At 46.2% G+C, this 23,144-nt stretch overlaps 5 protein-coding genes and 1 pseudogene across 5 annotated transcripts; 3 read left to right on the top strand and 3 right to left on the bottom strand.

Annotated features, from left to right (window-relative positions):
• Positions 1 to 346: 346 nt before the first annotated feature.
• On the bottom strand, positions 347 to 1,627 carry LOC127346698 (protein MIZU-KUSSEI 1-like). Its single transcript, XM_051372975.2, has one exon. The coding sequence runs from the start codon at positions 1,482 to 1,484 to the stop codon at positions 513 to 515; it is 972 nt and encodes a 323-aa protein (XP_051228935.1). The 5' UTR covers positions 1,485 to 1,627; the 3' UTR covers positions 347 to 512.
• A 483-nt stretch (positions 1,628 to 2,110) lies between these two features.
• On the bottom strand, positions 2,111 to 5,431 carry LOC127292192 (peptidyl-prolyl cis-trans isomerase CYP22). Its single transcript, XM_051321552.2, has 7 exons — positions 5,136 to 5,431; positions 4,991 to 5,014; positions 4,184 to 4,271; positions 3,815 to 3,907; positions 3,061 to 3,093; positions 2,772 to 2,828; positions 2,111 to 2,531 (listed from the first exon to the last, which is right to left on the bottom strand). Exons 1-7 carry the CDS (start codon positions 5,324 to 5,326, stop codon positions 2,421 to 2,423), a joined length of 597 nt encoding a protein of 198 aa, XP_051177512.1. The 5' UTR covers positions 5,327 to 5,431; the 3' UTR covers positions 2,111 to 2,420.
• Positions 5,432 to 5,604: 173 nt separating this feature from the next.
• Positions 5,605 to 6,322, top strand: LOC127292193 (splicing factor 3B subunit 6-like protein). Its single transcript, XM_051321553.2, has one exon. The coding sequence runs from the start codon at positions 5,704 to 5,706 to the stop codon at positions 6,079 to 6,081; it is 378 nt and encodes a 125-aa protein (XP_051177513.1). The 5' UTR covers positions 5,605 to 5,703; the 3' UTR covers positions 6,082 to 6,322.
• A 663-nt stretch (positions 6,323 to 6,985) lies between these two features.
• LOC127292191 (uncharacterized) lies at positions 6,986 to 7,597 on the top strand. Its single transcript, XM_051321551.2, has one exon. It carries the CDS (start codon positions 7,174 to 7,176, stop codon positions 7,384 to 7,386), a length of 213 nt encoding a protein of 70 aa, XP_051177511.1. The 5' UTR covers positions 6,986 to 7,173; the 3' UTR covers positions 7,387 to 7,597.
• Positions 7,598 to 7,727: 130 nt separating this feature from the next.
• Positions 7,728 to 8,644, top strand: LOC127292189 (uncharacterized; annotated as a pseudogene).
• A 1,583-nt stretch (positions 8,645 to 10,227) lies between these two features.
• Positions 10,228 to 12,303, bottom strand: LOC127292190 (uncharacterized). Its single transcript, XM_051321550.2, has 2 exons — positions 12,041 to 12,303; positions 10,228 to 10,520 (listed from the first exon to the last, which is right to left on the bottom strand). The coding sequence occupies exons 1-2, from the start codon at positions 12,235 to 12,237 to the stop codon at positions 10,433 to 10,435; spliced, it is 285 nt and encodes a 94-aa protein (XP_051177510.1). The 5' UTR covers positions 12,238 to 12,303; the 3' UTR covers positions 10,228 to 10,432.
• Positions 12,304 to 23,144: the final 10,841 nt, after the last annotated feature.

The raw sequence follows: 23,144 nt of genomic DNA, 5'->3' as shown, positions 1-23,144 counted from the left end.
TTGCAAGACCAAAACCGTAGATATAGTTTCTTTTGGGTCGTTTTTAGGGTTTATCACATCCGGTTTTACAGGCCAAGCCTCACATCCGGTTTCACGAGTTTTTTTTTTCATTTTTACACAGCCCATAAAAAATTCTTTTCCCCACAAATTTTTGTGTGTGGACATATATAGCTTGGATTTTTTTCAATTTATCTTTAAATTTTTAAAAAATAAAATGTATTTTTTTAATAATACATGTATTAGATCTATGAGCCAAAAGACCATGTTTAAATCAGCGAGGTAGACATATAACATGATTCCTACTCCAAACAAAAAAAAAAAAGGCAACGACTACGTCGAGCATATGTAAAGTGACGCTTAAACTTGAGGTTGAGAACTCACCGATACAAATACAACGTCGTATAGACGCTGACACGTAGCCAGGTGTTCCAAACAAAACAAAATAGGCAACGACTAGGTCGACTAATGTACATCAGAACTAACGTCCGGTGATGCGCGCGCGCGGTCTTTCCCTACACCCTGACAAAGAAAATGCTGAGCTCCGTCCCACCGGCGGCGCCGGCGCCGCCGTCCCCGTCTGGACTGACCATGTAAAATGACTCCGAGTCCTTGCTCCCTGTCACCCTGTCGAACCCCGCCCGCATGTATGCCACCTCACCGTCAGCCTCCGCCGCCCCGTCCGCGGGCGGCTCGTGGTCCACCACGTCCCCCGGCAGCACGCCGGCGCCAGCCGACACGGTGCTGAGCAGCTGCATCACGGCGAGGTCGCCGTCCGTGGCCTCCCGCCTGACCGCGTAACCGACCCGCCGCCCATTCACGTACGCCGTCCACATCGCCTCCTCCAGCAGGGTGACATAGGCACTCCCGCCCCCGCTGTCGCCGCCGCCGTCCGCAGACTTCTTGGACTTCTTCTCGCACTCGAGCGCGATGCGCACGTGGCCGCCGGCGGAGATCTCCTGCATGAGCTTCCCCGTGGGCACGCCGAGCTCGAGCACGAGCGTGGGCAGGCTGCCGGGCCGCTCCTGCACGGCGAGCGCGATGCGGGCGCGGCGGTGGCCGTAGAACGTGCCGGTGACGCGCGCGCCGCCGTCGTGCGGCTTGATGCCGCCGTTGTGGCGGCGCGGGAGGGCCGAGGCCGGGCGGCACGCGGCCGGGGCGAGGATGGGGAGGGAGCGGAGCAGCGCGCGGATGGCCCGGAGCGCGCGCGACGAGGGCTTCCGGATGGCGTCGGCCGCGGGCGCGCGTTTGTCGGAGGGGTCCCGGAGCGTGATCTCCGGCCGCGGCGTGCGGGGCGTGGTGGGCGCCGGTGTGGAGGCAGTGGCCTTGCTCGGAGGCGTGCGCGGGGAAGCAGGGATGGCGCACTGCGGGGTGGACGGGGAGGCGGGCGCGACGGCCAGGCGGCTCGGCGTGCCGCCGCCCCCGGCCGTGGGGGAGCGTGGCGGCGTCGCGTGGGACAGCGGGCTCGATGGCGTCGTGCGCGGCATGGCTTGGCGAGCCGGATCGAGCGCGCGGGAGGACGGACGGACGAGACCGCGAGAGGAAGTGGCAGGCGAGTCTTCTTGTTGGAGCGTTGTTTAATCTGTCCCGGGCGGCGCGACGTGACGGCATGCACGTCTGCCGGAGTTGCCACGACGTGGTGGCATTACATACACCGACACACGTACGTGCCACCAGTGTGTCGACCTCTAGCGATGATGAGTTCGTGCGGTTTGACGGACATCACATCTTAAAAGTTCTCTGACGATATCTTATTCCGTTTGTTCGTGGGCACTTCGGTTGCGATCATCTTATTTCGAGTTCGTTCGTGCAGTCCACTTCTGCATTACACCCGCATATTGACAATCAGCTAGATGGATATGTTTTTTCTTACAGTATATTTCTTCCTAATCATACACAACTTCTTTTGCTCTAGTACCTCGGAGGAACACATCCGGTGCCCACATGTTGTCTGTTCATCCTGAAGCACTGCTAGCTGACTATTTCAATCAATAGAGAATTGACACTCCAATCAGGAGAATCAAAGTTCAGCACAAAAATAAAATGGTTCGATTAGCAGAGCAAAATGGAGAGCGAAATCGTGGAGCGGGTGGAGACTCAGATTCAGAGCCAGTAAAATAAATGACAGCTCCACATCAGTTGCTCCACATTTGCCAAATCAAAAGCAGGTACATCACCAAACCATAGATCAGGTGTGCTCACCAGACAGACATAAAAATCATGCTTCCGACATTATTCTACAGCATGCTCACCAGATGGACATAAACCACATCCTAGAACTGGATTAGATCTTGCAGGTTTTACTGAAACTGGATTTCGCCTGCTTACAACAAGTGAACTAATACGGCAATCCTCTAGTTATCTATATTGTTTTCCAGTGTTTCAGTAGTCTCATCGTCACGGCGCCGTACTCGAGAAGCAAGCTACATCTCACCACATTCGCTGATAACGCAAGCAAGCTTGGGTCGGTTGTTAGGTCCAGTTGCTACATTTTCAATCTTCCGCAGAACAAGCAGACCATCTCCTAGCACCCTCTGAAATGAAAATGGAAGGCATTAATTCAATTCACAGTACGTGAGTGCTTACTAACATTCCAAGGGAAAAAGGAAATTGTAAAGTTTAGAACTGAGGATACATTTACTAACGCAGTTTCATGGTCTCCTCATGTCATAGTTACTTCTTAATTGTAATAGATCAACTAGCATGCGCCACAAATATAGTGTCCAAATGGTTGGTGCCTAGTAATACTATAGCATTAAAATGAGCAGTCTTACCCCAAAAACCACGTGCTTGTTGTCCAGCCATTCACACTTTGCACAGGTCAAAAAGAACTGCAATCACATGGTAGGAAATGAGATTTATAATTCTAACACAGATATACTTCTTCTCGAAAAAAAATTCTAACACAACATGTAAAAAGGAGACTACTATACAAACGCAACGAAATTCCAGATACGGGCAGATAAGAACAAGACCACTATACAAACGCAACGAAATGATAACATAACACAGATACGCAGTTGCATTGAGGGGGGTGAAAGCAGTTGTTAAAGATGAAAGTACCTGGGATCCATTAGTGTTTAGTCCACTGTTGGCCTGAAAAAGAAGTTCAGGACAGCAGTTTAGATCTAGAAGATGCTAGTTTAAATGTATGTATCGAACATATGAATGAAAAGTCCATGTCATTGTCTGCTAGGAAATGGTAACGAAGAACTAGTAGTCAGTTACACTGAATCCAAACTGTTCTAGAGTAAAACCAGCTAACTAACTAACCCAAGGTGGATGCAATTTTTTCAAGCACACAGGAGGATTAATAAATCAATACTTCCAGAATAGAGACTTGGAGAAAATCACCATTGACAATTCAATATAACTTACAAAAATGCCTTACAATGAGATGATACAATGTGATCGGTGTGCGGCTAACTTAACCTAGTCTATTATAAATGCTGAAAGTGAATTGTAAGGACATACACGCCACAGCACCTAAAAATCCAAGTTTAGATGATTCGCTTCATATTGTGCAGTGTACAATTAAGCACATCATTTGCAGATCAACATTGTAAAAGAGGCTTACTTAGTTGAGTACTCACACAGTGATAAAAAGGTCCCACAGAGAAGGACAGAAGGTACACAGAATAAAAGAGAACTGACGAGAAACGATACAAAATATAGAGAGGGAAAGGAAGATGTACGCAAAAAAAAAAACTAAGACATTAGCCAAGCACTGGCTCTTGCAAATGAACATTGCATTATATAAAGTAACATCTCCTGACAACAGTTCCAATTCAGAAAATGAGGTTTATAGATGGAATACCATGGAGAGCAGGCCAGGCCCAGTATGCTTAGCAATGAAATTTTCATCATCAAATCTGGTACCATAGATTGACATGCATCCAGTGCCATCACCCTGCAAGACATGAAGGAACTTTAGTTTATACCAAAAAAGAAAAAACCTTCAGTTCTGAGCAAGGATTACACAAGAACAGTTGGTCACACAGAGCTAAACCACAACAGCCCATAGAGGCTGAAAGCAAGATGCACCATTTCATTAAAAAAATCAATAGCTCAAGTTCAGCTACATCATTGTTACATAAATGTCAGAGTCTAAAACATCAGTAGCTAGAAGATTATGTTACTAGTAACTTATTTTGTTGATGCCAAGAGCTATTAGTATCTCACAAACCTTGATGAAGTCACCTCCCTGAAGCATGAAATCTTTGATCACTCGATGAAACTGACACCCTTTATACCCCTGTGGCGTACCTGACTTCCTGCAATCAGCATGTTGAAACTAAGCATACAAGCATACCATATAAAACTAGTAATGCAACCATCCATAATTGCAGACTTTCGGTCGCAGGTTATGTTTCGTTTGGCAACCTAAATGAAACAAACAACAACCACCACCCAGTAAGAAAAGCAACACTCAAACTATTTACTTATACCAATTTTCCCACCTATATCATGACTATCGAGATCTCCTAAGTAGCAGTGCAATAATACAAAAGGAAATTGCATTCTTCCCAAGGTTATGTGTCCAACCCACCCTTGTGGACATTATTATACTACATACAAAACCAAACCAACACCCTTTCAGGTGCCCCGACAATTCAACATCAAGTGAAGAGAACATCAGAGCACTATGGCACCACAAGACTAGAAGCACGGAGCAAGCATATGGCAAGATATTCAAGTGGCAATGCTCCAGAAAGTATTTGCACTCTGCAAGCTAATATTGCCCACCACTCATTAAGAAAAAGCAGAGGTCAAATTAGCAATTATTCCTTCTTCCAGTTATTTTGCAGGGAAACTGATCTCCCACTTGAAAATAATAAAAGCTACACATGCCATATACTAACACAAAACTAAGCACCGCGAAATCTTACACAAAAGGGAGCTAAATGTTTCAAGTGAGAAGGGAATTCAGAGTTGCAGAAGTAGCCTCATAATAATAAGGCCATAACAATAACCAATCGCCAGGAATCCCCACCTGTGCTCGCCAGTGCAGAACTGCCTGCGACCAACAAAAGAAACGAAGTACAGATCCGTCAGAAACTAAACTTTGCAGCAGCAGCAGCGATTCAGCGGAACCTAGGGTTTCAGGGTGGCCCAGCGAGGGCTCCAGGACGCAGTACCTGAAGTTCTCGGCGGTCTTGGGGACGATGTCGGCGAAGAGCTCCATCTTGATGCGGCCGGCCGGGATGGACCCGATGGTGACGTCGAAGAACACCACCGGGTTCTTGGGGTTCGGCGGCCGCTGGTGCCACTCCACCGACAACGCCGTCGCGGACGGCGGCGTAGGCCCCGCGGAGATGGCCGACGCCATGCCGCTCGTGGGACTGCGGGGCGGAAGCTTCCGGAAGGCCGGCGGCGCGCAGTCGACTCGAGACGCGAGGAAGACGGAGGTGAGCTCCCTAATGTGCGCCAAGATACGTGCCACAAGGTTCGAGACCCTCCGCCTCGTATCCGTTACACTGCCATGTGGGCCACCAGCGAGCCTGGGGCCCGCACGTCAGTGTTATCCGGTCCCAAGACAAGTCGGTAACCTATACTACTATATATTTTTTTTGCGATAACTATACTACTATATATCATCGTGATAAATAAATTTGACAGGTGGAAGCAGAAAATCCCCAAATCGATTCGATTAGTCGAAACACCGGAACCAAACCCTAGGCGATCTCGGCGGCGGCGGCGGCGGCGATGGCGGCGGCGAGCCTGCGGAAGGGGAACGCGCGGCTGCCCCCGGAGGTGAACCGGGCCATCTTCGTGCGGAACCTGCCGTTCAACATCTCGAGCGAGGAGATGTACGACATCTTCGGCAAGTACGGCGCCATCCGGCAGATCCGGCTGGGCAACGGCAAGGACACGCGAGGCACCGCCTACGTCGTCTACGAGGACATCTACGACGCCAAGAACGCCGTGGACCACCTCTCGGGCTTCAACGTCGCCAACCGATACCTCATCGTGCTCTACTCGCAGCCCAACAAGATGGGCAAGAAGATGGACATCAAGAAGAAGGAGGAGGAGATCACCAAGCTCCAGGAGAAGTACGGAATCAGCTCCAAGTCGTCCCCGTGAGCACGGTGCCTCTGTGTAACTTTGAATCGAGGATTAATCGGTCGTCGTGTAGCTTATGCTCTCCACACTATGTTGTCTTTCTGGTATTTGCGTATTCATTCATGATGATAAACATGACACATCAAGTGGGGTTGTTGTCCTGTGTTTTGATGCTTAGTTGAATTTGGCACTTTAGTAGGTTGGTTGATGTATATGCTGCCGGTATCTATGGTCAGTTAAATTGCAATATCTGCCTTGGAAATTCTGATTGCTCAGATTATGGTACCCTACATGGATATTAACTGAAATCTTTTTAGAGACCAATCTACTTAGGTCTATGTGAATTGCGATGTTGGTTTGATTCGTCTTGTGCTTATAAGGCTTCTGCATTTGCAGAGTTACTAATAATTTACTTGGGTGTTTGTGGATTGCGATGTTTGATGTTCTGGTTACCTAGATGGGTGCTTATCAGGTTTGTGTGTTTGCTAAGTTTGATGTGTATGATTGTTTCCTGCTGATTGGACACATCTGGGCGCCCTTGGCAGAGGATAAGCTCTAGAGACTCATCACATGTATTACCGTGTGTCAATGGCACTATTAGATGAAGGGTGATGGTATACTATTGATGCTTGCTATGGTTGGTCAGGGCTGGTTGTGCTAAGGAAGGTGTTTATCTTTTTTTCATTGGTCATTGCTTCCTTAACTGGTGAAAGGAACCGAGGGAGTAGTTTCTGGAGTGATCTATAGGAGACAATGAACAATCATGAGTTCTAGGATTTATTAGAATATAGTGCTTCATAAATCCTTCTGCTTGCTGTTTATCAAGAATCCTATTTGTGTGGTCAGGAAAGTGAGTACTGTTCATGCAGTAGGACCTGTGTGTGGCTATCTAGGTGTCCTCCTCCTATCCAGTCCATTAGTCAGACTTTGAAGTGCCAACTTAGTTTGTTTAGGTGGTCACCATGGATGATGGCTCAGCTGCAACCTCTCCTCCTCATGTACCTCTACTTGTATGGCCATTATATAACACTGCATAAAGAGAGACTAGCTAGCCAGGAAGCTACATAGACAGGCGGTGAGCATCCTTGTGTCTGAGAATAAGGAGGAGAGAAAATGCAGGACTGGGCCGGCGTGTTCATCCCGCTCGTGTTGTTCATCCTGTTGTCGCCGGGCCTCCTCTTCCAGATCCCAGGCAAGTGCCGGGCCATCGAGTTTGGCAACTCTCACACCAGCGCCGTGTCCATCATCGTCCACGCCGTCATCTTCTTCTGCTTCGCAGCGGTCTTTCTCGTCGCCATCGGGGTGCACATCGACCTCGGCTCTTGATTGGTCCTCTGAATCCATTCTAGGCTTGGTATGTTGTTTCCTGTTTTCGCCATCCATAGGTTTGGTATGCGGCTGTGCTAGAGTTCTCTGGAAGTTTAGGTGTTCTTCTGTTGCTTCCTGTGTCACTATGTCGCTGTGATCAAAGATGAAACTGGTCCCTTGCTTGTAGCTAGATTCGCTCACCTCTGGAAATAAAGTTTCATTTCTGTAACTTGTTCCATGTTTCAGATTGTTTGCATTTTGTTCTCTGAAATTGTTCTGATGTGGCTGCACTGACGAACCAAAGTCGGATTGAAATGAAGGTCGACACAGAGTTTGTGGTTCCTTTTCTTTGATAGAGAGTTTGGTGTGGAGTCGCGGTAGTGAGGATGTGAGTGCTGCAGCCTTGCAGGAAAGGAAGAAAGAGACGAAGCAGAACCAAGTCATGCTTTTGGGATTTTCTGAATGTGATATGACCATTGTCCAGTACATTCATCAGTCCGTAACTGAGCTTGGATTTGGTGGGCTGTATCTGTCTTGGCTACCTCAGTGTACTTGCTTGTAGCTAGTTGTGAGAAATGAGCAGGCAACATTAAGCTACTGAACAGTAACATATAATTTGCAAACATACACACATAGGTCAATCATAAATGTTCAGTAAAAAGTAGCAGGAAGCCAGGAACATCACATCTTCAGCCTTGTGTATGTAGTACACAAGCCAAGATGATCCGAAACACAGGTGATCTAGACATCTAGTCCATGGAGACCGACGCAACCTTGGAGTCTCAGAAGCTGTGATGGACGTGTTCTGTTATCTAGGTCCACTTCAACACTTGAACTCGCCTGCTACAGCTAGTGACAATTCCAAGCCGGCCGGCCGGCCCTGGACGGCACGGCACGGCACAAACACCATTACTTATCATTGTCATCCTCGTCCTATTTATAGAAGCATACTGCTGGCTGGGTGCACTGAAGAACTGCCAGAAGTGAGATCACCATCCATGGGGTCGGGCGACTGGGGGCCGGTGCTGATCGCCGTGGCCTTGTTCGTGATTCTCACGCCGGATCCCTGGAAACAACGGCCGCGTCGCCGAATTCCACAGCATGCAAACCAGCGCCGTCTCCATCGTCGTCCACACCGTCATCTTCTTCGGATTCTGCGCCATCTTCATGATTGCTATCGGAGTCCACCTCTACGCCGGCTAGCATAGCACGCACCCTCTGTTCCTCCTCTTCTTCTTTCCTGTATGCAATGCTTGACTGTTGTTTTAGAAACTAGGTGGCTAGAATAAGAGTAAGAGTGGATTTGTGCTTTGTGCTCTGTTGAGTAATTGAGTTGCTTCATCTTAAATTTTCTGTATTATTATGGTTAAATTTGTCACCATCTCTGGAACATGTGATCAATTTGATTGGAACCAAACCACACACACAAACACAAAAAGTAACATGCCAATGGATGAATCCAATCAAAGAAAAGTGATACAGTATATATATTGTTTTGAATTTCATCAACACAAGTATGGTTCAGTAAAGACAGCAACAGGTGCAGTGTCTGTAGATTTCACATGCAAAAACAGCCAGCCTTCCTTTGCAAACACACTATAATCCATGGAACCAACAAAGCTTCACTCTGCATAATTTGATCATTAACCATTGCACTGAACTAACTGCATCTTCAAGAATCGGCAGGAGATCCATCGTTGGTCGCCGGCATTCTTCACAAGAGGGTTGCCTCCTGCTGCAGTTGCTGCTAGGGGATGAGGCCATTTCTCCTCGACGTATTGCGCAAATTTCACCCTTGACCCCTGGGTTCAGCCAAAATCAGACCAATTGAGCTCCCTACAGTGAGTGTAAGGTTGAGCTACTACTAACAAGAATTTTGCAGTCTCCGTTGTGCTACATCTGCCGCCCACGCTCCTTGGCCACCTCTTCTGCCGTGACGCCCTTCGGCAAGCTTTCTATCTGCTCCTGCTGCAATTTCAGCCAGAATGTCCCTTCAGTCACAGAAATTTTAAATACAGAGCAGTTATACTGTAATCAGGCAGTTACAATCTTCAAACAGGATTCTCATCCACTCAATATCCATTGTGTCATCAGTTTTTCTGGATTTGTAGTGTAAATCTAGGAGTAGATAAACAATCTTGGATTCAAGGACTACATCTGAATTTGGTACATTTGGTGAATGATGATTTCATGAGTTCTCATGTTTTGGATGTGGTATATCGATTACATGTATTTACTCTAGCCTGCACGCTTCAGGACATCTATTTGGAAAAATGTACTCTGTTGTATCTGTAGAAAGAGGCCTGAACACCATGTGCTTGGTAATAGCATGTAACATAGTTTGTTTGCCTTTAAAAAAGCACTCGTAAATTTCATGGCTATTTACCTAACCGGGGGTTTGTTATCATTAGTATCAAATGAGAAAAGGGGTTTCTTCTGTTTAAAGTTCTTAACTAATAAGTTCCTCAACAACAACAAAAAAAGAGGGTATTAACAAAGGTACTACAGAAATTCTAGGTGGAGATATGCCCTGAAATGGTTCAAATCTATGGAATCCTGTCGAGGAAAAAATGTGTACATTTTTGTCACAAGATGCTTCACAATTGACAAGAGTTACATTTTGTTCTGCTCAACACAGTTTACAGAACGCTAACACCACTGCAATTTAATACCCATGACAGCTTGATGCCCCTTGGAAAGAGAGAAATACAGAACAAAGTGCTCGTACCTACAAGTTCTTCTGGTTTCAAGAATTCCTGGTGGCACCAATTCAAAAAAAAAATTCCCGATGGCACATGCAGGAGGCACACCATAATTTATTAGCACGCCAGTAACAAAAGATGAGTATGGCTATGCAGGTTAAGCCGAAGCAGATCTCCTTGAATAAAAGATTTCAAGGCAACAAAGTAATAGTGTATGCCAAGTATTATTCCACCCAAACTGCCGAACAGTTTAACTAACGATATCAGATACACGATGATATCCAATTGATATTTTAGTTATACAAGAGTTCCTCAACTGGAAATTCCACTTAATACCCCACAAGCTAATATGCATCAGCTGATTACTTATCACCATTCTTTAGCAAGGCAGCTAGACCCAGTGGCAAGTTAAACTTCATTGATGACTCCTGCCTGGCCACCTTGGAGGCCCTAAAAGGAAATATAAGAACATCAGGAGTCAAATTAGGCATCAGGATAATCCTACTGAACAAGTGGTTAACCAATAAGAATTCAGGACATGGACCAAAAAGCAGAAACTTATCGCAGACTTATTTGTTTACATCCTCAAGGAACCATGAGCAGCGACAATCTGTGATTCTGTGGTGACCTCAACTGTTAATTTTCACTGAAGTTCCCTTATTAATATTTCATCTTCGTGTTGGAGATCATCATACCATATTACTCGTAGATAAATGCATCATAAAAAAATCACTCGAGGACAGGCACAGTTACACAGAAAAAAACCATGCTAGCTACAAGGGACTGATTTAAAATCGGAATCGCTTAGCCAAGGCCACAGAAAAACATGCCATGAGACGCAAAGGTCCTTTGTACCATGTTTTCTTAGCCTGTATTCTGCCTCCTAGGAGGATTGTAAACAAACTCCTATCTTTTCAATGCAATGAAACGCAAAGGTCTTTTGCGTTTTCTCGAAGAAAAACATGCCATGAGATATATAGGTAAATTAGTTCACAGCACAAACTAGTCAATACTGAAAATGGAGAATTCCTATAGTTCAAGAGGTGTAACTTAACCAGTAAGCAGCTACACTGGATATCTCTCTCACTGTAATTAGTTCGAAAAGTGTCAACCCAAGGAGATTGAACCGATGCTGATAGCTTCATAAAGATACTCAGGGCAGGAAGCCTAAAGGACAGGTAAATGTACACGGCGAAAATTATGCAACTATGTGGAACGAATTTAACATCAGAATCACTTAGCAAAGGCCACAGACAAATATGCAATGAGATATATAGGTAAACTAGTTCGCTGCACAAACTCGTCAACACAGATAAAGGATTATTCATACAAATCAACAGGTCTAACTGAACCAGCAAGTGGCTACATCAGGATACCTCTTTCACTATAATAAGTTCGAGAAGTTTTGGCAGCGACTTAGCAAACCAAGGAGATTGAACTGATGCTCATAGCTTCATAAAGCTACTCAGGGTAGAGGTAGGTTATAAGGTGGCACTCCACAGGCCTAAATCCAAAATGCTTACAGTGAATGAGCCATCCAGTGCGCAATGTGTTGGATCACGTGCCATCCAAGCTGAAATCATCGGGCGGGTGCGTTTTTTATCAGGCTAGTATTGCTTTGTATAGAGAGTTTAGCCATTCTTGTAGTGTAAGATACTAGTAAGTAGATATTTTGCCGATCTGCGTAGGGCTGAGCCAACGCCTAAAAATCCCCTCATTTCGTGGTGTAATTATGTGGTATATATGCTCAGAATTAGGCTTCGGATGAGGATCAAGGATCCGTCCAGCCACCTGCATCTAACATACTACAACCATAATCTTTCCTACACGTCACCACCGGCACCGGCCAATGTTGCGAACATCAGAACCAAGCGCGCGTTCTCCAGATGCGGGGATGATTAAAAATTAGTACGCGGAACCGCGCGGAGAGAGAGGGGGGGGGGGGGGGGGGGGAGGGGATTCCGTCTTACTCGGCAAACGCGACAGCGGAGGCGGAGGTGCCGGTGGGCGGCGGCGGCGGCGGCGGGGGCAGGCATGCGGCGATGGTGGAGAAGCCCTGGCGCTGCTTGTGCTTGAGGTTGGATTTGCAGTGGATGAAGACGATACCACGGCGCTTCACCACCTTGCAGAAGCTGCACAGCCGCTTCACCGACGCACGGACCTTCATCTTCCTCTTCCTCCGAGCTTCGAGACGATACCACGGGTCTTGGTTAGGGTTCCCTTGTGTGGATGATATTTGTCGATGGGTCGGTAGGGTAAAAATACTGGCCCGGCCCAGGCCCATGGGCACTCCATGGTCTCTAAAATTAGACACGATCACACGAGTAAAATGCAACCTCAACTTGAAGAGCAAAAACAATACGATCACTGACTTTTTAAACATGCAAAATACGGCACCTAAAGACGAACAATGTTCATTTAGGTCACCGCCTCGTTGTATAGAGATGTGTTTGTCTGACGGACCAACGCACGATCTCGCCATCCACAAGCAATGGGAGTAGGTCGTGCTCGACCTCGCGGCAGAATGGGAGGCATACTGAGGAGCAAGCCTCGGTCCCACGCGCGCCCAATCTCATGTGTCGCCGCACCATCGAGCGCCCCTCGAGCGGCTGAGTGGGATATGATTCTTTTTGAGGTGGGGCATTGAGGAGGAGCTTAGGATGGAAGGAGTACTAGTTCGAGAGTTTTTTTTTTGTTAAATAAAACACACTACAGCGTCAAGCCAGCAAATATGTCTTTCTATGGTGACCCAATGATCTAAATGAACATAGTGTTGTATTTAGGTATCGTACATTACGTATTCGAAAGGTCGATGATCATATCAATTTGTCTCTCCAAGTTGAGGTAACGTGGCTGCATTTTACTCATTAATATTTTAGGTTTGTTCCTTTGTTTCTTTTTCCCTATATACATAAATTATATATGACAGATTCTTCTCTTGAGAAACAACGACTATAATATTGAGACACATCACACATCATACATGAAGGTTGGAGTCACAAATCAAAAGGCGTATTGTAAAAAAAATATTCCCTCCGATTCATATTAATTGACTTCAATATGGATGTATCTACAACTAAAATATGTCTAGATACATCCATATTAGAGTCAATTAATATGAACCGGAGGGATGATCCTATCCCACTCAAACCGCTCAATGGAGTAAGTATGCGAGGAACGGAGTGATAGAGAGGGAAATCCAGGGACGGTGCTCGCCAATATTAATGAGGTGGCATGCTTTGATGACACCCGCCGGATATTTTCTTACGCCGAGGCCAAAAAAAAATAATGTTTTACGTGTCAGAGCTAGTCCACATATTTTCAGGGCCCTAGGGTCACACGCCACAACGGGGCCCAAAATAAAATAAAAATGCCAAAGGAGTGTAAATTAGTACATTTTGATTTTGATAGATAGATGCACAATTCTCTTCAATTACGAACTACTTACTTTTATCGATCAAGAAAATTGCGACATGATACTTATTTGAAAACTTTTGCTAGAGAACACCGTTATTTACTAGCATTTGCCAAAACGTATCAGCGGAATATGTCTATGACCAGTATCATTACAATTCCATGACATGTTTGTCAAAACACACTGTATCGCTCAAAATGGAAACTGACATTTGGCACTTGTAATTACCATTTTACCTTTTTCAAATAAGATCAGACTTTTCCCTATTTTTTCGCCCAACACTTTGTTCCTGCCGCAGACTGCAGTGAAGCCTCGCAGAACGACGAACCCTAGTGCCGTGGAGCCCATCAGCCCCATCTCGTCTGGCCGCCAGCATCCCTGCCACCGTTGAGCTTGTCTCCCTCGCCCCAGCTCTCATGTAGTCCCTTCCGTCATCAGCTGGTCGAGCCCCACATAGACCAATCACAAAATACATGAAAAAATAAAGAGAATCGCCCACTTCTAGTGATATCGAAATAAAAGTCCAGTAACTAATCATCTACATGTTTAGATTTATAAACTACTGTAAGATTTATATACAAGCTCCCTCCGTTCTGATAATTAACTGTTGCAAATGCAATCTTTGTAAGAAATGACTGCCAAGTCACTTTGAGGGCAATAATAACAACGGTGGGGCGTAATTCCCCCTCATTCTCGAAAAATATATATAAGCTACGATGAGAATATCTAATTTTCACTGGTTTCTCCAATTGCTCCGTCGACGATTATTGATCTCCAGGATCTTCATGTGCAAAGTCATTATGGGCAAGATAGTCCTCTATGTCCAGTTCGTGCTCTGGGTCATTCGTTGGCTGATTCCCATCAACGCTGTCTTCGCCTCCGCTGCCATTTGCGGCATCGACGTGTTCCCCACCCTCATCCGTTTGATCCTGAACTGGGACATCATCCTGATCTTCTGTGTCCGCATGGAACAACTTGCAGATCACCCACGGGTCAAGCTGCAACCAAAAGGACCAATTTTTGAACGGTCACTATCCAAACGGACTTATCAACAGTGCAAGTGAACTGGGGGAATACGTGATGATCCAATATGTGATGATAAAGCAAGAAATAGATAAAAGTCTCAGTGCTTCGCTTTGGGTACAATGGATTCTCCAACAAAAAAAAATAGAATCTGGAACATATGATATCTTAAAACCTAGCTAGATTACTGGAAATCACCAACATATGAACTCTTCCAGGATGTTAGTCAGTAGTACTTTTTCTATGAATTACACTGTCCGTACAAAGAACAACTATAAGAATTTCAATACTTGAAAACGAGTTTAGAAATCCGATTGAATCATTCAAGAATGCTCATACTTGCAACAATTAATATACCTCTTGTCTAGCTCCGACAGGTGCCTATTATGCGAGCTACTTAGACATGTGTTGAGAACTTGTGATATCTACTCTACCCTAATATAAACATATGTTCCGGTTCTCACCACCAATGCAAACTTGATCTTTAGACTCTCCCCAAGTAACATATTTAGCTAAAAAAGCATACAAACTACACTTATGAGTCGACATATGAATCAAACTGCAGTAATGTGTAATGTATGAATTTGCTTACCAACATGTCAGGGGGATTAGGGTTGAGTCGGTACTCCTCGATACGGTACTCCTTCATCTTCCAGGGTGTTGGCGTTCCCTTGGGCTGGCGGCCTAACATGAATGTGAGAGAGTTCACTTTTCCGATCTTGCCTTTGTTGCCTTTTATGGCGGCCTCCTTGTTGTTGGACTTCCAGTAGCCCACTTCCCCAACAGACCGAGTTGGACGGAATCCGTTCTTGTATTTTCGATGCCTCGGTGAGAACACATACCATGCCCCATCTATGCTATCTCCGCACTTATCTGCAAACGATTTTCAACCAAACGCAAAACTATTTAAGATAAGGTCAAACATTTTAGATATTTATGATGCACATGAAATTTTGAAAAATAAAGTACACATGGCAGGAATGATGTGTTGTTGGCCTACAAAGTTTCAGGTATATATGGCCATGTTGTGTTGTTTCGAAGAAACAAAAAAGGGGGGGGGGGGGTGTAGGACTCCAATCGTGCACCCAATGGCAACTCGCCACGTGGCACGGGGACCTCGAGGGAACGTGCCGTGCTCCCTACACAATTTCCCAAAATCTATACATGAAGCTCGGCGTCTTCAACAAATGCTCGTCACTACAAAATGTTTTCTATTTTTTCATAACCGAGATACTATTGACTCTGTTACTAGAGAGTCGATCTCAAAAAAAGTTACTAGAAAGTCATCAAGTGAACCGTAGTTTAGCTTAGTTTGATTGCATTTTAAATTTGTAATCGAAATAACGAAAAGTATTCCAAAGACTTCTCAGCAGAGCAACCTAGAGTAGAGAGAAAGATGTGTGCGTAAAAGTTACATTCGATAGTGCTGGGATGGTATTCGAAGACGTTGAATTCCTTGATGAAGTCCACGGGCATGCTGCGGCCGAGGTACTTCCACCTGAGGTAGTCGATCATCTCCTCGTCCGTCGGTTTAAACCGCACTCCCGGCAGGCTCGTGTCCGCATACTCCACCACCTCCTGCCCCGCTTCGTCGCCGACAGCATCAACGGCTTCTTCCCCGCCCTCTTCTATCCGACCGGCGTGCCGGGCGGTGGTGGCAAACGCAGTGGAAGATGGTGGCAAACGCAGCGGCGCGTCCGTAAGTAGGGCGTAGTGGGCCGCGTCGTGCACCCAAGCGGCTCCGAGATAGCCATTGTACTGGCTTCCTTGCATAGTCAGCGTGACCGGTGGTTGATGGTTGCAGTGTTGCGGTTGCATCGTTGGCTGCATCTCCGGCGGTGGAGAGATCGCAGGCTGCACGAACGGTGCTGCCGGGCCGGCATGTGACGGTTGAACAGATATGTATCTGATCATGTCAAAGAGGCTGCCATCGTTGGGCTCGGGGATGCTGAAATTGATATGTGGTTGCGGCTCCCAATGATAGTGCAGCGGCGGCGGCGGATTGGATGAGGATATGGTTGGTTGCTCCGACGGTGACGACAAGGAGGAGCCCGGCGGGATGGGTTGAGCCGGTGGTGAAGCGCCGGCCTGGTCAGCCTCGCCATCGTCTTTATCGCTGCTACTTGTCGCCATTACCTAATATCAAAGAGGTTTCCCAGTACTGTTAGCACATCAGAATCAACCCTAAATATCAAATCGATGTGGAAAACAACAAAGAGGAGATGCCTGCATAATCTAGCAACAGATGACGGGAAATTTGAACCTCGAACGGATGCGAGGAATCTCTCCCTATAATAGAAACAAAATAGCATTGAGTATATATATATATATATATATATACCTTTACTTGCCGAATTTGGGTGTGCTCGATCGATCGTGAAGGCAACGATTGATTTGAAAGATGAGATTTTTCGGTACATATAGACTATAGTCCATGTTATACGAGAGTTCTGATTAATCGCGTCACGTGCAATCGCTATACAATGGGCCTGCATCGATCGGTCTTATCCACGTTCCCGTTACTATTCATATTACGGGCCTTTTTTTTTCCACGCATCAACAGGAAGACCATAAAGAGGCCCCCACCTAAACGTAATCAGTATTTATATACAGCCTTTTATTTGAGTGTAGTTTCCCTAAAAACAAAATTTGAGTGGAGTTCTTTTTTTGGCTTAGAAATCATGTTTACGAGTTTATTTTTAAAAAAAACGTTGTAGCAATCATTTACCCCACAAACGTGGGATCATTTTGAAATATTTTGCACTCTTTTCCGCGAAAATAAAATATTGTGTATTCTAAGGTACATAAAAATGACGAACGAGTGGATGTGTATTTGAGTATGTATATTTTCATATCTCCAAATTTTATCAGAATTCATTATTTTTATGTAGCTCACAACACAAAAAAAATGTATTGTGATTTTTCACACATGTTACATCAGACTATACCCAGATATGTTTTTAGGACATTTAAAAATTTGTAGATGTGACTTTTGGAAAACAAAAAAACAAAGGATCAGTGGTAGCTAGGAGGCAAAGACAGTTTTCGGTTAATATTTAACTTTTCCGGACTTCATACTACTGACTATGTGTCCCAGCAAATCATTTCATTCTTCCCTATTCCAAATATAAATAAAATTCGAATAATGTGGTTCTATTTTAAAATCAAGACCCCCCTTGACAAGGGATTAACTTGTCAATGCCTACGGGTTGTAGACTAGGGTATAGTTGGAAGTAGAGGGCAAGTAGATCTCGAAGGTTTCAGCCGAAAAGTACTCGACGATTATGAAAACTAGGGTTTGAGAGACAATGATTCGATGCTTTCTTTGTCCCTCGACTCCCCCTTATATAGGAGGTGGAGTCGAGGGATTCGTATTGTACAAGTTACAGAGTCCGGGAGGGTTTACAACTCATCCCACAAGATTACAAACACCATCTCTATTACAATTCTAATTTTTCTTAATATCAACTTGGGCTTCCGAATCTTCATATTCTTCGGGTCGTGGGCCTTCAGTAAACCCAGGGTACTATCTTCGGCAGGCCCATTGGGGATGCCTATGTCAGTAGCCCCCGAGATTTTGCTTGAATCGTAGAGTCAGGGAAAATCTCCACTGTTTATTTTTACTCGACAACTTAATACTTCACTATATTTCTTCATATGAATTTCTATATTGTACAGGGATAATGGTAGTTGGGGCTAGTTCATCTGACGGATCAGGTACTAGTTAACTGCTCTAGTGGCAATCCGCAAAAACCTACTTCAAGATCACGTCCCTGGACATGATCTCGGGATACTGGTGTAAACTTCGACATGTGTCGCTTAAGGTCTTACCTTTCTGTCGAGTCCCAGTCATATTTATCGGGTACCTAATGCGTCCGTTAGGATTTTTCTTCGTATCTGTTGATACGGATAAAAGTAGCAAACCGACGTCAGAGACGGCGCCACGCCACACAGAACGGATCTGGGGTCTTACCTTCGCAAATTTGTGGCATTCAGAAATTATTCGCAACTTTGGCGTTCTGAGAATATATTGTCGAGTGCTTATTCGGCCGTTGGAATGGCACATTTTATTGAGTCAACGGATGACTTATATTGCTCTCCCTATGGGAGTATATGTAGAGTTATGTATATAACTCGAAATATGCTCAATTTTTCTTCTTCTTTTTCTCCATTTCTCTTTTTTTATAATTTCATCGGGCACACGAATAGCGTTCTCGATGGGAGTAGCCCCCGAGGCTACAGCCAAGGACTTGTGCTTGGGTGTAGGCTCCACGCCTTATGTCGCTATATTTTCTCCTGTCTCATATTTTACCAAAATCTCTCGGGTGCGCGAACAGCGCTCCCGATGGGAGTAGCCCCCGAGGCTATGAGCAAATACTTGTATTTGATCATAGGCTCTCGCCATTTCTATTTTTTCTTTCTCAAATTTTTCATTTTTCCAAAGTAGCCCCCGAGCATTTGATCAAAAACTTGTATTTGATCAAAGGCTCTCCAATATCTTTTGCTATCGCCATTTTTATGAAGCTGTCGAATTTTTCTCTTGCTAAAGTGACGTTATTGCTGACGATAGCCACGATTGCAATTTCCTGAAATCGCGAGAAATCCTCTCCCACTGCCTTGCGGGCCCAAATTACGCATCATATTGACACGTCGTGCAAGTGGGGGACACATGTCCTCCGCTTTTCCTGGCGCACGCACTGTAACTCCTCCAGGGTTAAATTACTTGTTTACCCCTCTTCCACGTGGTCATCATCTGTCGCACACTTTTTCCATCCAACGGTACGCCGCTTCGCTGCACCTCTATATAAGATCCACTTCTTCTTCCTCGAGCACCTCCGCTTGCGCCGTTCTCCTGCTCTCCTCTGCAAAAACTCCTCTTGCGCCCCACAGTTCCCTGAGCTCATATTTTCTCAAGCTGCATTCCTGCGCCATTGTTAATGCCACCGCGTAGATTGACCTGACACAGCACACCTGAATCCACGATGGCTTCCGTAGATCTGGGAAGCGCCGAGTGGGAGAGATCCAAAATCTCCACCCAAGACATCAACCTCCTGAAGAAACCGGGGATCAGCAAGAAGCCCAAGGCGCTGTGCTTCCCCAGCGAAGAAAGCTATCCAACCCCTCCAATGAAGTATCGGGTTAGTTTTGTCGACCATCTCATCCGTGGCATTTCTGCCCCCATTCACCCTTTCCTTCGAGGATTGCTTTTTGTTTACAGTCTGCAACTTTATCACCTCACGCCCAATTCTATCCTCCACATTTCCATTTTTATCACCCTCTGCGAAGCCTTCCTTGGCGTCCAACCTAACTGGGCGCTATGGAAGCGCATTTTCTTTTGTCGCCGCAATGGCTCTCCTAATGTCGCCTATAATATAGGCGGCGTTGTTATCTGCGTTCGCCCCGATGTCGAGTATTTCGACGTCAAATTCCCTAACTCAGTTCAAGGGTGGCGCAAGAAGTGGCTGTACATCCATGAGGAGAACCATGGATGTGCTGAAGACAATATTCCTCCTTTTGACGGTGCCGAGAAAATCTATCGCCGCCGCTCTTGGGATGCAGAGGCTACCGAGGAAGAAAAAATGGCGACAGAGGCATTGATGGCTCGCATCCACGAGTTGCAGAACACTCGCGGCAAAGAGCTATCAGGTATCCAAATCATAGCATATTTTCTTAGAATCAGAGTGCAGCCTCTTCAGGCTCGCAAATACCCTCTCTGGAAGTATGCTGGCGACAAGGATGCGGATCGGTTGTCGGTGGATTTAGAGGTCAAGGACTTAGAGAAACTTGTCCGAAAAATCTCCTCCCTCAGCAAAAAAGATCCTGTCCCTTCTTCTTGTCGCGTAAAACCATACAGCGCCACCAATGCGCTCCCCGAGGTAACCTTTGTCGACTTTGCTCATTTTGATTTGCCATCCTTTGCATAACTCTTTTGCTGACATCCCCCCTTGTTTTCATATAGAACCATCCAGATCTTGTCTCGCTTCCTCCCCTTCCTGAAGGTGGAGAAGTCGAAGAACGTGCTGTTGTCAATGAAGACAACCAAGATGCTCCTGTCCCTGATAGTGAACCCGCAGGTTCTCGAAAATCTGCGGGATCCTCTGAAAAAGAAGCTGAATCCGAGGTGAAAGTATAGAGATGGTAAACCTAGAGGGGGGGGGTGAATAGGTTTCTACAAATTTTAATTCTTTCTTTGCAATATTAGGCTTTGCGGAATATAAAGATGAGCCTAATGCAAACTAGGTGAAGCAACCTATATGAGGATAAAACTAACTCGAGCACGAAGGCTCTCACAGGCAGTTAAATCACAAGTAAGGAGTTCGGTTAGAGATAACCGATAGCACGCGGAGACGAGGATGTATTCCCGTGTTCCCTTGCTTTGCAACAAGGTACGTCACGTTTGGAGGAGTGGAGGTCCCACGAAGGATTCCCCGCGCCACGAAGGCTCACCCTATTCTCCGGAGCCTATCCCACGAAGGAATAGCTCACTCACTTGTGGTAGACTTTGAGGTAGCCTCCAAACCTTCACAATCTTGCCCGGAGCAAATCCACAGCCCGGATGCTTCCGGACTCCTCTTGCCTACCTAGGGTTTCCAAGGAACCCTAGGAAGCAAGCTTCTCAATGAATACAAGGGGGAATGAGATTTGGCTTGGTAGAACAGTAGATCGGGTCCTCCTCTAATGATTCCCCGGAAGGATTTGAGTTTGAGTGGAGGAGGAGGGAGATCTGAGGCTTTTGGTGTTTCTAGCAATGGAGTATGAGAGAGAGAGCTCAAGAACAGTTTGTAGTGTAGTGCCTAACTGTTCAGAGGTAGGAGAAGACCTATTTATAGTGTTCTTCTAAATACGGCCGTTGGTCACTTGCCACATCAGCAGATTCTTCGAGAAACCCGGTCAACCGGATTTTGCGCCGGAAAGGCCGGTCGGGCCCCAGTCAAACAGACCTGACCGGCCGGGCCGGTTTCCAACCGGAGCTGGGACCGGGACTTGACCGGCAGGCTTCGGGCTTCTTGGATGTGGCCCGGATGTCACAGCGCGAAACCGGTTCTTGGCCGAGCCCGCTCGTCGGGCGCCAGTCGAGCCGGGCCGTGGACCGGAGCGACCGGTCCGAAACCGGGCAGTGACCGGACGCGCGCGGATGGCTTCGTTTCTTTCTTGGATGTCGCCGGATGGCACCGGTCCAGGGTCCGGTTGGCGGCAAGGGCTGCCCGGTGCTGGGCCGGTCCGACCGGATCTGGACCGGCCTGGCTCAGAAGAACTAGCTGATTTTTCGTCGAATTGGGGGGGGGGTCTCCCGTTGCCTTTTGTTCCATTGCTACACCATCATACCTCTTTGGCTAATACCTGAAAGTCATCTTGTAGGCATGTATTAGTCCAAATACTCTAGCACGGTGTCATAGATACCAAAATAATGGATAAGGGTGAAATACCCTTACAATCTCCCCCTTTTTGGTATACGATGACAAACCGAGCTAGAGTAACACATAGATATTATGATAAGCTCTAAACCTTGATTCCATAGAAGATATTACGACAGCTCCCCCATAATGTGTGCACTTGGAGAGTTTGCGTTTGAATGCAAAGTGCACCATTTGTGGAATATGAGAAGCTCCCCCAATATCTTTAGGAAACAAGCATGGTATGGACAAGTATATCAACATATATAAGCATAAAGCATGATTATCCTAACATAGAGTAGCACACATAATAGTCGTCCATACATATTACATGAATCATTCAAAGTAGCAAATGGTTCTTGAGAAATCAAAGCAAATACGCACAAGCCATATAAAATCCAAATAAAGCAACTCCCATGGCTTGTGACAACGAAAGAACCCCGTAATTCTAGACTCTACTCTCTTCTCCCCCTTTGGCATCGGAACACCAAAAAGGCGAAGAAAAGAGGAGAGATGCTAGCGTCCCATCAATAGAAGTGGGGCACCGCGGATGGAGAGTTGCCATCACCATCCCCATCGTCGTCCGCGTCATCATCATCCTCATCATCATCCTCTTCATCATCATCCTCATTACCGTCATCATCCTCTTCATCATCATCATCAGCAGGAGGTGCATGAGCAAATCTACCACCAAAGTACAGAGAAGGATCAAAGTTCTGGAACATCTCATCGGTGAGAGGAGGCATCTCCAGTCTTGTGCATGGACGGGCTCCAACTCGGGGCCGGGAGGAGGGATAGGCACATTCCTAGCAGCCATGAACTCATTTTGGCGCCTCCTTGTCTCTTGGTTCAAAGCGAGACTTTGATGTGCAACATCATGTGTAGTTTTGCACATCTGCCATAAGCGAGAGAAGAACCGTGCGACACCACGCTGTGGGCGACGAGAGGAGCTGGAGCTAGCATGGTCATGGCGTGCCTTGGACCGGCGCTCAGAAGGCATCATTTCCGGAACATCCGGGTTATCACCTTGGGCAGGGATTTTGAAGGCTTCCATCCTGACCCGCTCACCTAAAACATTGAGAGGTGCGGGCACAACCTTGTTGATGAGCAGCTGAACGTACTGGGCAAGGTTAGGAGTCAACCTCTCGCGAACACAGCGCCTTAACTCGCGATAGATGAGATCACAGCCATCAATAGGTTGCCGGTGCTCCGGGAGACAATAGTACATCAAGTTCAGATGGT

This window comes from Lolium perenne, chromosome 4 (assembly GCF_019359855.2).
Source record: "Lolium perenne isolate Kyuss_39 chromosome 4, Kyuss_2.0, whole genome shotgun sequence".
Classification (NCBI taxonomy): Eukaryota; Viridiplantae; Streptophyta; class Magnoliopsida; order Poales; family Poaceae; genus Lolium; species Lolium perenne.
This window is presented reverse-complemented; position numbering and strand designations above follow the sequence as displayed.

What these genes read in the sequence shown, in the direction of transcription:
- LOC127292191 (XM_051321551.2), top strand. Translation starts at nt 7,174, where the DNA reads ATGCAGGACTGGGCCGGCGTGTTCATCCCGCTCGTGTTGTTCATCCTG.
- LOC127346698 (XM_051372975.2), bottom strand. Translation starts at nt 1,484, where the DNA reads ATGCCGCGCACGACGCCATCGAGCCCGCTGTCCCACGCGACGCCGCCA.
- LOC127292192 (XM_051321552.2), bottom strand. Translation starts at nt 5,326, where the DNA reads ATGGCGTCGGCCATCTCCGCGGGGCCTACGCCGCCGTCCGCGACGGCG. An exon ending in AAGACCGCCGAGAACTTCAG is followed by an intron (nt 5,015 to 5,135) that starts GTACTGCGTCCT and finishes TGTTGGTCGCAG; the next exon opens with GCAGTTCTGCACTGGCGAGC. An exon ending in TAAACACTAATGGATCCCAG is followed by an intron (nt 2,829 to 3,060) that starts GTACTTTCATCT and finishes ATGTGATTGCAG; the next exon opens with TTCTTTTTGACCTGTGCAAA.
- LOC127292193 (XM_051321553.2), top strand. Translation starts at nt 5,704, where the DNA reads ATGGCGGCGGCGAGCCTGCGGAAGGGGAACGCGCGGCTGCCCCCGGAG.
- LOC127292190 (XM_051321550.2), bottom strand. Translation starts at nt 12,237, where the DNA reads ATGAAGGTCCGTGCGTCGGTGAAGCGGCTGTGCAGCTTCTGCAAGGTG. An exon ending in TCCGCTGTCGCGTTTGCCGA is followed by an intron (nt 10,521 to 12,040) that starts GTAAGACGGAAT and finishes ATTTCCTTTTAG; the next exon opens with GGCCTCCAAGGTGGCCAGGC.